The following is a 12,537-nucleotide window of genomic DNA, read 5'->3' on the forward strand; positions in this document are numbered from 1 at the left end:
GCCTATTTTTGAAGATGACAACTGGCGTGGGGAATATCAAGATAACCACCTGAGTGAATGTTTAGCATTAACTCCTGATCCTATACCTGGACCTAAGAAACCTGCTATAGAACTTAAAACACTACCTACCGACCTTAGGTACGAATTCCTAGACGAAAAACTTAACCGACCAGTCATAGTTAACGATGATTTAGGACAAACCGAGACTGAAAAACTACTCACTGTCCTAAGAAAATACCCAACCGCTCTAGGATATAACATATCAGATCTGAAAGGAATAAGTCCTTCCCTCTGTATGCATCGCATTATGCTCGAAGAAGATTGCAAAACCTCTAGGGAGCATCAAAGACGAATAAACCCCATCATGAGCGATGTGGTTAAAAAGGAAATCCAAAAACTGTTAGAAGCCGGAATCATATATCCAATATCCGATAGTAAATGGGTTAGTCCTGTTCATGTCGTACCAAAGAAAGGAGGAGTTACTGTAATCACTAATGCAAAAGGCGAATCTGTAGCACAACGTACCCAAACTGGATGGAGAATGTGCATTGACTATAGGAAGCTAAACAAAGCCACTAGAAAGGATCATTTCCCTTTACCATTCATAGATCAAATGCTCGAACGCCTAGCTAAACACTCACATTTCTGTTATCTGGATGGATACTCCGGATTGTTCCAAATCCCTATTCACCCTGACGACCAAGAAAAGACCACATTTACCTGTCCTTATGGTACATTCGCCTATAGACGAATGCCTTTCTGACTTTGCAATGCACCCGCAACCTTCCAGAGATGCATGATGGCAATATTTGCTGATTTCCTGGATGGAATAATGGAGGTCTTTATGGACGACTTCTCTGTCTGTGGAGGAAGTTTTGAAACATGCTTAGAAAACCTTGAATTGGTACTCAAACGATGCGTAAGCGTTAACCTAGTCCTTAATTGGGAAAAATGCCATTTCATGGTTCGACAAGGAATCGTACTTGGACACATCGTATCCGATAGGGGGATCGAAGTGGATAAAGCAAAAATCGAAATCATCGAAAACCTTCAACCTCCCAAAACAATTAGAGAAATAAGAAGTTTTCTAGGACACGCTGGTTTTTACCGACGTTTTATTAAGGATTTCTCTAAAATAACCAGGCCCTTAACTGAATTACTGATGAAAGATGCCGAATTCACTTTTGACGATAAATGCACTGAAGCATTCCGAACGCTTAAACAAGCATTAATCTCTGCGCCGATTATGCAACCTCCCGACTGGAGTGAGCCTTTCGAAATAATGTGCGACGCAAGCGATTATGCTGTAGGAGCCGTTCTAGGGAAAAGAAAAGATAAGAAACTACATGTCATATACTATGCGAGTAGAACCCTAGACGAAGCTCAAATGAACTACGCCACGACAGAAAAGGAACTATTAGCTGTCGTATTCGCGTTGGATAAGTTCCGTTCCTACTTGGTAGGAGCCAAAATAATCATATACACTGACCACGCCGCTATTAGGTACCTCTTAACCAAGAAAGACGCCAAGCCTAGATTGTTAAGATGGGTCCTTTTATTACAAGAATTCGACTTAGAAATTAAAGATAAAAAGGGAACCAAAAATGTCGTAGCAGATCACCTCTCTCGACTCGAAAATCTGAAACCCGAACAAGTACCAATCCATGATGATTTCCCTTATGAAAGACTCATCGCTCAGTTGGAAGCTAACGAATTAGAACCATACCGTCCAACCACTGAATCCAACAACTTCGTAGAAGTAGCTTTGGCCCGCTCTGCCACACCTTGGTATGCGGACTTCATAAATTACCTAGCTGCTGATGTACTTCCTCCTGATCTAAGTTACCAACAGAAGAAGAAATTCTTCCATGACCTAAAACATTACTATTGGGACGACCCCCTCCTTTTTAAAAGAGGCCCCGATGGAATCTTTAGACGTTGTGTACCCGAGGAAGAAATAGGAAGTATAATAACACATTGTCATTCAGCACCATGTGGAGGACACCATAGCACATCTAGAACCTGCGCCAAAATCCTCCAATCTGGACTCTTTTGGCCCAACCTATGGAAAGACGTTTACTTTGCCGTATTAAATTGTGATAGGTGCCAACGAACCAGAAATATCTCGAGACGTGACGAAATGCCTCAAAAGGGCATCCTAGAAGTAGAAATATTTGACGTCTGGGGAATAGACTTTATGGGTCCGTTTCCATCATCATTCGGAAATAAATATATACTCGTAGCTGTCGATTACGTTTCGAAATGGATAGAAGCTGTCGCCTCTCCTACAAACGACACACGAGTAGTAATCAAAATCTTCAAAAACGTTATCTTCCCTAGGTTTGGTGTGCCAAGACTGGTAATTAGCGATGGTGGGTCTCATTTCATTTCAAGAATCCTTGAAAAACTCCTTCGAAAATATGGAGTAAATCATCGAATAGCTACACCATACCATCCACAAACAAGCGAACAAGTAGAAATATCTAACCGAGAAATAAAGCAAATATTGGAGAAAACTGTTGCTATATCTAGAAAGGATTGGTCATCCAAGTTAAATGAAGCTTTATGGGCTTATAGAACAGCTTTCAAAACTCCAATTGGAACCACCCCATTCAAACTCGTTTATGGAAAATCATGCCACCTTCCGATAGAGTTAGAACATAAAGCCTATTGGGCCATTAAGAATTTAAATTTAAATTACACTACTGCTGGTGAAAAACGACTTCTAGACATAAATGAATTGGACGAACTTAGACAAGACGCTTACGAAAACGCCAAAATCTATAAAGAAAGAACGAAAAAATGGCATGACAAACGTATATCTAGGAAAAAATTTAGCATAGGCGATAAAGTACTATTATTTAATTCTAGACTGAAATTATTTCCTGGAAAGTTACGATCTAGATGGTCTGGTCCTTTCGAAATTACGAAAATATTTCCGAGCGGAGCGATAGAAATCAAAGGAGAAACCGTCAAACCTTTTGTCGTAAATGGGCAACGTCTTAAGTATTACCATCATCTCGAACACGACGAAAACATTCAAATTTTTAAACTTGACGAGCTGCCCGCTCATTCAGAAAAATGATCTTTATTTTAAATCGTCGAGCTTACGACATAAAACAAAGCGCTTGGTGGGAGACAACCCACAGTTTTTCTTCTTATTTTTATTTTTTATTTAAAATATTCTATTCTATTTTTGAATTATTTTAATTTCCTATTTTTTGTTTTTATGCTTTTCTTTCCATATCTTATAATAATTATTATAATTATAACCGCTATTTTAAATCGTAAAGAAATATCTCCTTTTTATAATTATAATTATTATTATAACTTGTTACACTTTTAATTTTATTTTTCTCTTTATTTTTCTTTTAAACAACACTAGCCTAGTTCTAACTTAATTTTCATATTTTCAACTTATAGGCTTACTTAACTACTAACCCATCAAGATGCAAGAAGTTGACAATATGGAAGTTGTGTTCCGTGGTAGAGGGCAAGAAGCGAGATATGCTAAGCTAGCTGAGAGGCAAATGGATTTGACTCGCTATCCTCACCACCCGACTATGGAAAGGTTAGGTATCGCAGAAAGCGTCATGCACTTGCTGAACCAAATCGGTTGGACCGGTTCTCACCTGTTCCGCAAGTTTAGTACTTACCGAAAGCTCACTCTGGAATTCTTGAGCTCTTTGACTTATCTGCCTAATTGTGGACAAGGATTGAGGAAAGGAGTTATCCTCTTTCGACTCTTTGGATTAGAATATCAGTTTTGCATCCGAGATTTTGCTGAAATGTTGGAAATCCCTCATGGATCAGATGCATACACCACAGTCCCTGAAGAAAGTCTTGCCTACTGGGAGTTGGAAAGATTTTGGGGTAAGATCACTGGTAACGACAACCCTGGAGAAAACGAGTTTCAATCCGAGAACATTCATAACCCTGCTTTCAGATACCTGCATAAGATCATCGCTCACTACATCTTCGGTAAACCCGAAAATGTCACTGAAGTTTCTAGAGAAGAGTTATTCATCATGTTCTGCACCTCTCAGAATCGTCCGGTCAACGCTATCGCATTTATGCTAGCAAACTTCGAGCGCATCACGCAAGACGGAGTTTCACCTATTCTGATCGGCGGATTCGTCACTATGATTGCAAATGCTATAGGTCTGAGACAACCACTGCTTAGATTGACACCTTTTGGTTCCTACAACTCTATGAACATTCGCTTTTGCTTTAATCGTGGTATCATTGGTAACCTTGGACCTGATCAGTTTGATTTACTCATTGATAATAAAGTACTAGATTAGTTCACCTTACCGAATCCGAGGATGAGTGTGCACAACCCTGCTAACTGGCTTTACTATGATCAAATCCCTGAAAGAGAGTCATCTCTAGAAAAACCACAAGCTTATAAACATTTAGATGATGCCATGTATGTAGCAGAACAAGATTCTGAACCTGACACTCCTCCTGGATACTATGAAAATGGACATATACCCGTAGATTATCTTGAACCTGAATACGAACCTATGCATGAGGATGATCATGTGCCTGAATATGAGCCTCTACCTGAAGATGAACCCACTCCTGAGTATGAGCCTGAGACTCCTACTAGTTCACAAGAAATTCAATCTGAAGACATGACTGACGTCGAGCTTGAACAACAACAACCTGCTGCATCTGCTGAATCAGTGGCCCCAAGAAATGCTCCTCCAAGGATCGAGCCTGCTCCTAATCAGAACACGCATGGGCAAGCCATCGATGCACTGCAACACGAAGTACAACATGTGCGCAACGAGCTACACACTCTGCAAATGCACTTCTTCAATTTCATCGACACCGTCAATGCTCAATTCGACGAAGTTTTCAAACACATTTATTCTAATGTGCACAACAACAGACGTGGCTAGATGTTGACGCTTAGATTATTAGATTTTATTTCTAGTTTTAGCAATTTCCAATTCCTAGTTTAGAATTTAATTTTCTGCATTTTTACATTCTGTTTCTATCAACACTCAGTACCAGTTTTAATTTTAATGCATTATTTATATTCATTTACTGCTACTGTGTTATACTGCACTGCTATTAACTGCTATATATTCCTGAACGCATATAATATATTCAGCTTGGTTACCATTATTTTTGCTGTTTATAGTATTAAAATATGACACTGTTCTGAACAATTTATCACACTATATTGTACCTGTCAGAAACTGTCCAGACCAGTACATGCGTGAAAACCACTCCCTAGGCTAAGGAGACGCACGTCTCCACCCATGTGGGACCACCCATCTGCATGTTACAGACAGGAGACGCACGTCTCCATATCTTGTCCCCCAGCAGACTGCCTGCCTGAGACGCGCGTCTCCCAAGGGCAGCAGCTGCTTTGCTTCGTTGACCACGCAGAGGCATCAATTCTCCCTCTAAGAATTTTGAATTTTGAATTTCAAAATTCTTCATTCAATATTCTTCCTTCTCCCCATAATTTCTTCCATTTAAACACCATAAACCACATTCATCCTCCATCACCACCTCTTTAACTCTACATCATTTCCCATTTCTCTATTCCATTCAAAATTCAAACACCACCATAAATCTCTATCAATTCTATATTTACTCCACCATTTTCAAACCTCACTATAAAACCACACCACCACCACTCTTTTTCTCCACAACCTCCAAACCATTTTTTTTCTACTCTTCTATTTCTCCACACTATCTCCTTCCAAACACACAATGCCTCCGCGTTTAATCATTCGAAGCGTACGCCCTGAGAGACCTCCTCCCAACCTTGAACACATTATATTTTGAGAGGAAGACGACAATGCTCAACGAACCAAATACCTCGCTTTCTATGAACGTTCGGTTGTCCCCACGAAATTCGTGAACATCGAATGTCTAGAAACTCTGGGTCTGATAGATGGTGTCACCTGTTTGCTCACAAAATCTAGCCTACACCACCTCTGTACCGAACCCGTACCCACTTATGAGCTGCTCGTCTTAGAGTTTTTAAGCTCTTTCCATTACGACACTCCTTCTGATCAACCACTTTTAACCGGTAACATCCAATTTCGGATGTTTAACCGTGAATTTATTTTGGATCAAGAAACAGTTGCTACGTATTTGCATTTTAACAATGCACCAAATGCTCACCGCACAATCTTTCAAGAACTAAATGGCCGACCTTGGGAGGAACTCGCTTTCGAATTTTGGTTTAATCTGACTGGCGAAATTCCTACCGGTTGGAGGACCCTTCATGCTTCTCATATTCAAAACCCCGCTATACGTTATTTTCAACGTGTCTTGGGTCACACTATTTTTGCAAGATCCAACAACCACAAGGTAAACCAAAATGAATTATTTTTCTTATACTGTGCGCTAAATAATATCCGTTTCAATGCCGCACCATTTATGCTCCAACACATCCAAGGCTGCATCAACGCCCCCGCTACAAACCCTTTCCTGTTTGGCGGCATTATTACTACCTTGGCCTGTGCCTTAGGTCTTGCTGATGACCTCATCTCACTTTCCCACCTCATGATGCCTGCTCAATCCCTCGATCTCACTTACTGCCGTGACTCTCACTTGGTTTCACCCCGTCATGATGGCCGCTACACTCTGGTCATCAACAAAGTTCTAATTCCAAATGTCATCCTGCCATGCCCAGAGCAAATCAACATCCGTTACGTTCAGCGTTGGAGGCTTATTAATGAAAATCCTCAAGAAAACCAACCTGAACATCATAATGAGCCAGTGGATGCAATGGAACAAGAGTTCAACCAAGCACAAGCTGATTTCAACATACCTCCTCAAAACAATCCTCCGCCTATTACTCTCGATGCCATGTATGCTGCAATTCAACGCCAAGACCAACTCTTTCAAGCTATGCAGACAAATCAAAACGAAACACTAAGGCTTATTCGAGAGATGCAACAAGAGCACCGTGACTACGCTATTAGGAACGAAGGCCAATACACTGAAATTGCTACACAATTGCATGATCTTAACATTCGTGTAAATGGTTCTCCTACTGATAGACGTCGCCGTGTTCGTACAAGAGGCGCAAGCAGTTCCCGCAACCGCAACAATGAGGAGTAGTTCACATGCATTGAGGACACTGCATCATCTAAGTCTGGGGGAGTCGTATTACTCGCTTTATTATCATTTCCTTTTATTTTATTTTATTTTCTTTCCTTGTAATGTTTTCTTTTCAAATTCAATAAAGCATATTTATGGAATTTCAAGTCTTATATGTTTAATTCCGTGGCTATTACAATTTCTTCCACTCTCTTGAGCCATAACAAAATTTTTTACTCCAAAACGATAAACGCATAACCCCACACGTTCGAGAAGTACGAAGCTACTCAAATACTTAACACATAGAAATCACAATAAAGATTCAAGACAATACCCTTATCGTCCCGACACTCTAAAACCCCCGAGTGTGCGTAACCGATTTGAGTATCCTTTATACCGAAAACCATCGACTTTAATTTTTGAAGTAACCCTTATTAGTTTATTCTAGCAGTCGGCACCGTCTTAGACACCAACTACGCAGAGAGTCGATGAATATAAGTGTATGATCCTTATAATTATAATTATGTGCTTAACCGCTAATAGAAATGTGCCTACTAAGTAAGGTGATCCTCACAAGATCATTTAACCTAACGGTCACAGATCTCAAATACAAAGAAATTAAAAACTCATTGTTGATTGGTTCAGAAGTTACCTGGTACTGAACTTGGTAGGAAGGACTATTGTCCGATTCCCCACAATCTACAAATGAGCGCTAAGGAGTATACCACGTAAATGTGCCAGAACTCCATAAGAAGGATCATAGTCACTAACCGGCTACTCTGCTATGTGCGTGTCAAGATAATGGGCTTAATGTGACTGCGCGCGAATGAAAAGGGTAAAACAAGATGATGAGTCAAGGTCAAGCTATAATGGCATGATTCGGATTGGTATGCACGCTGGGAGTTGTCTAGTGTCGCTACTGTAAGTCTATTGCTAGGATCTACCGCATAATTTTCAAACGAAAATACTCTGTAGCTGAGTATGACCGAACGACGTGGTGGAAGTGTATTTCATTTCACTGTCCTCCTGTTTTTATCTTATTATTTGCTTGAGGACAAGCAAAGGTTCAAGTCTGGGGGAATTTGATAACACGATTTTATATCATATATTTAGCCTGAAATCCATAAATATTTATAGCATTTTCCGTTAATTATATTGTTTTATTATGATATTATGCGAGTATTTGCTTTGTTTCAGGTTTTACGCTCTTATTGAGATTATTTGTGAAAAGGAGAAGAAATGGAGCTAAATGACTACTATTTGTACCTAAAAGATGAAAAAGGGGTGCTGAAGTAAGAAAGGGGTGCAAAAAGGAGACCCAAAAGCCCAAAGAGAGAGACCAGCCCACGAAGGAGCTGGAAAGACCTAAAGAGCACGTGGAGACGCCCGTCTCCAACGTCTCTCTCTGCCACGTCACGATGAGGAGACATCCGTCTCCAACTCCCCCTATATTTTCTCCACTTGAGACGCATGTCTCAAGTCATTTTGCTGAGTCTCCCTAAAAAAGTGGAGACGTGCGTCTCCGAGTCCCAGCCCAGAAGTGCTACATTCACGGAATCCAACTGCAAAAGTTCACCTATAAATAGAGGCTGCTACTTCAGTCCAAGGGGTCCGATTTTCTGCTAACGAAGTGCTGCCGAAATTATTCTGCGACCATCATTTACTTTGTTGCTTTCAATTCAACTGCTTTAATTTTCTCACAGAAATTTCCACTCCGGAGATTGTTGTGAACCTTTTATAAATCTAGCCTTACGTTAGATTTATCCTTTTTATTCCTTGTTTTAAATTTCTGCCCGTTAATTTCCGAAGAACGATCCAGCCAACCTGTGGTGGAAGTTCGATACTTCAAGATTCCATTCAATTCAGATTTATTTTATTTCAGGTTTATCATTTACCACTTTATTTATTATTGTTATTGCATGATATATTGTATGCCATTTAACATGCCTTTTATTATAAACCAAATTAATTTATGCATGCTTAACCGTATTAATATGTCTGGCTAATTAACTAAGATATCGGTATGTAAAGTAAGTTAACCGTGGGATCCGAAATAAATTGGCTTAATTATATTTTATTAAATATCACTTGTTTTTGGTTTGTATGTCTAATTTAATTAGTAGTCTTAAAACCAACAGAGCGAAAGTTTGAGGGGTTAAGACGGTCAAAGGTTAAAATCAATAGAGCGAAAGTTTGAGATCTTTAACTGGATAGTAGACATAGGACATTAGTTTTAAGGATGACGAAAGCGTATTAAAACTAATTAGAACTTATTTATTTTCTAAAAATGTTTTTACACCCGCGCGGGATGGCGAAAGCGTACGTTAGAGATATTAGCATGTTCCGAGTCAACAGAGCGAAAGTTTGAGATTAGGAGATTTAAGTAGATAACAATTTCATAAAACAAGCATTTTATTAATTACGTTGTTTCCAAAAAGCTTTTCTAAAATCTAATGGGATGGCGAAAGCGTACATTACGAGTTAGGACAGTAGTCTAAATCAACAGAGCGAGAGTTTGAGAGGAGGACTTTTAATCAATTGAATTAATAAAGATTTTTAATCGAATTAATACATTAGCCAATGGACCCTCGGATCACCTAAAGTTAAACGAAATACATACCGATATCGATCTATTATTATATTTCTTAGAATTCACAATCACTTCCCCTTAGAAACAATCAAAATATTACTAGTCTTAGCTTTACATAGTAACCTTAGATAACGGTAGATCGATTCATAGTCCCTGTGGATTCGATATCTTTTAAAACTACACGACACGACTGTGCACTTGCAGTCATAAGATTAATAGACACGTAAAGTCGCGATCAAGTTTTTGGCGCCGTTATCGGGGACTATTTAAGTCGATATCGTAACTCACTGTTACACCGTAGAGACTAGGGCAATTCTTTCCTTTCTTTTTGAACGATTGTATGCCAAATACTCGTTCACAAGGAGGAGATTTAATACAACGAATTAACGAGATCGAACGTTTTATTAACGTCAAACGTCGAGCTCGCAATCTTCCCGAAGTAGCACCAATTCCGATTAATCAGGAATTGATCTTTACTGATCAAATCAATCAAATTACCCCGAAGTTAGAGATGGCTGCTATTCGTCCTTTTAGAGACTATGCCGCTCCTTCACGCGCTGAACCGCACTCAAGTATCGCACCACTTGCGATTGAGGCGAACAATTTCGAACTGAAACCTTCGTTGGTACAAGCTGTTCAACAGAACCAATTCTCTGGAAGCACTGCAGACGACCCCAACCTCCATTTATCTGTGTTCGTGCAATATGCCGACACTGTCAAAGCTAACAACGTTAGTTCCGAAGCTATTCGATTACGGCTCTTTCCTTTCTCCTTGAGAGATAGAGCTAGAGCATGGCTTCAATCCATACCTTCTAATTCCATAACTACATGGGACGAATTGAAGAGAGTATTCTTAGCTAGATATTTTCCGCCTAGCAAAACCGCTATGCTAAGAGGTCAAATCAACGGATTTACCCAGAAAGATAACGAATCACTCTTCGAAACTTGGGAACGATACAAGGACATGCTTAGACTATGCCCTCATCATGGACTCGAACCATGGCTGATCATCCATACTTTCTATGGTGGTCTACTTTATAACACTAAAATGACTATAGATGCCGCTGCTGGCGGAGCATTAATGGACAAACCCCATGATGAAGCTTACAACCTCATAGAGAACATGGCACAAAACCATTACCAATGGGGTGGAGAACGAGCCGCTCTAGAGAAAACCCAAATCAAAGGAGGAATGTACGAAGTAAGTGGTATAGACTGCGTTAACGCTAAAGTAGACGCTTTAACTCAAAATATCGAAAACTTAACCATCACTCCTTCAGCCACCGCTGCTGCTGTAGCACCTAACTGCAAAATTTGTGGATTGACTGGACACGCAGTTGTCGAATGTCAACTCTTGACTGGTATCCCATCTGATCAAGTAAACTATGCTCAAGGAAACCCTTATTCTAACACGTACAATCCTGGATGGAAGAACCACCCAAACTTTTTGTATAAGAACAACAATGCGTTGTACGCGCTTGGACAAGCACCTGCTGTCCCACCTGGCTATCAAAAAGCGCCTGTAGCTGCTCAAAACGCCCCTAGGAAGTCGAACCTAGAAATCATGATGGAAAACTTTATAGCTTCCCAACAACAAACCAACAAGGACTTCCTAAATCAAAACATCCATAATAGTGAGCCACTAAAACAATTATCGAACAAAGTAGATGCTTTAGCTACACATAACAAAATGTTAGAAACTCAAATTTCACAAGTAGCTCAACAACAAGCACCTACCGCTGCCCCCGCTGGCACGTTTCCTGCTCAACCACAACCTAATCCTAAAGGACATGCGAACGTGATAACACTACGAAGTGGAACGAACTACGATGGACCTTAAGTGATTAGTATCAATTTTATGTGGGAATGACTACTTATTTAGTTATCTTAAGTGATTAGTCTCAAATTGTTGAATTCATGATTTGTATCTTAAGTGATTAGTATTAATTTTATGTGGGAATGACTACTTATTCAGTTATCTATCCGCCTTGACTTCTTTGGTGTGTTCTTTCCCCTCTCTCTCTCTCTCTCTCTCTCTCTCTCTCTCTCTCTCTCTCTCTCTCTCCATTGAGGATAATGTATGTTTTAAGTGTGGGGGGATGTCATTTATTTTATTTCTGTTGTTTTCTTCTTTTCTGTTTTAAAAAAATGCATGTTTTTTCATTGGTTTTTGGGGTTGCAAGTGTTGTTTAAATAATTTATTTGTTCTCTTGACTAAAGAATCATGGTGTGATGTGGTTGACTTTCTTTGCATTTTTAGTATGATAAAGTGGACTTATTCTAATTAAGCATCATTTTTTGTAGATCATTATCTTTGGTGAGAATTTGAGTCTTATAATGGATGCCAATTTTCATTTCTTTTTCTTTCTTGTGTGATTTCACTCATGTTTGTTAGTTACACTAAAACTTGAATTGAGAGCATTTTTAAATAAGAGATGAGAGGAAGAAATATCAACCATTAGATTCATCAAGAGAGAGAAATTAATATATTCCAAGAATTAGAGATTAAAGACTAGTTGATATGATTTAGTTAAGTAAAATAATTTCTTTTATTTTTAAAATTTAAAAGTAATTAAATTTGTTTAGTTATTTAATTTTATAAAATTGTTTTTGTAAATTATGTTCTATTTATAAATTCTGAAACTGAAAAATAATTAAAATAGATTTGCGATATATTGAATTTTACTTTTGGTAATTGAAAAGAGAGAAAAAACAAGAAAAACAATATAGTTTTTTTTTTTATCAAATTTAGGTGATATCTAAAATGAGGGAGCATTTAAGTCCCTCATGGGTGTACCACTACTAGAATACCATTAGATCTATTGAAGTCCCTCATGGGTGTACCACTACTAGAATACCATTAGCTCTATTGA

The 12,537-nt window shown here is 39.0% G+C and overlaps 1 protein-coding gene and 1 non-coding gene across 2 annotated transcripts; one reads left to right on the forward strand and one right to left on the reverse strand.

The window, feature by feature from the left end:
• Positions 1–4,427: 4,427 nt before the first annotated feature.
• Positions 4,428–8,323, forward strand: LOC131659156 (early nodule-specific protein 2-like). Its single transcript, XM_058928387.1, has 3 exons — positions 4,428–4,775; positions 6,691–6,842; positions 8,272–8,323. Exons 1-3 carry the CDS (start codon positions 4,428–4,430, stop codon positions 8,321–8,323), a joined length of 552 nt encoding a protein of 183 aa, XP_058784370.1.
• A 2,227-nt stretch (positions 8,324–10,550) lies between these two features.
• LOC131593771 (small nucleolar RNA R71) lies at positions 10,551–10,657 on the reverse strand. The gene has a single exon (XR_009281152.1). It is a non-coding gene; the product is annotated as a small nucleolar RNA R71 (small nucleolar RNA).
• Positions 10,658–12,537: the final 1,880 nt, after the last annotated feature.

This window comes from Vicia villosa, linkage group LG3 (assembly GCF_029867415.1).
Source record: "Vicia villosa cultivar HV-30 ecotype Madison, WI linkage group LG3, Vvil1.0, whole genome shotgun sequence".
Lineage (NCBI taxonomy): Eukaryota > Viridiplantae > Streptophyta > Magnoliopsida > Fabales > Fabaceae > Vicia > Vicia villosa.

Bases quoted from the DNA above. Each gene is read 5' to 3' on its own strand.
- LOC131659156 (XM_058928387.1), top strand. From the start codon at position 4,428: ATGTATGTAGCAGAACAAGATTCTGAACCTGACACTCCTCCTGGATAC. The intron at 4,776-6,690 runs GTACAACATGTG...CGTTACGTTCAG, and splicing joins TCGATGCACTGCAACACGAA to CGTTGGAGGCTTATTAATGA. The intron at 6,843-8,271 runs GTATGCTGCAAT...GCTTTGTTTCAG, and splicing joins CCTATTACTCTCGATGCCAT to GTTTTACGCTCTTATTGAGA.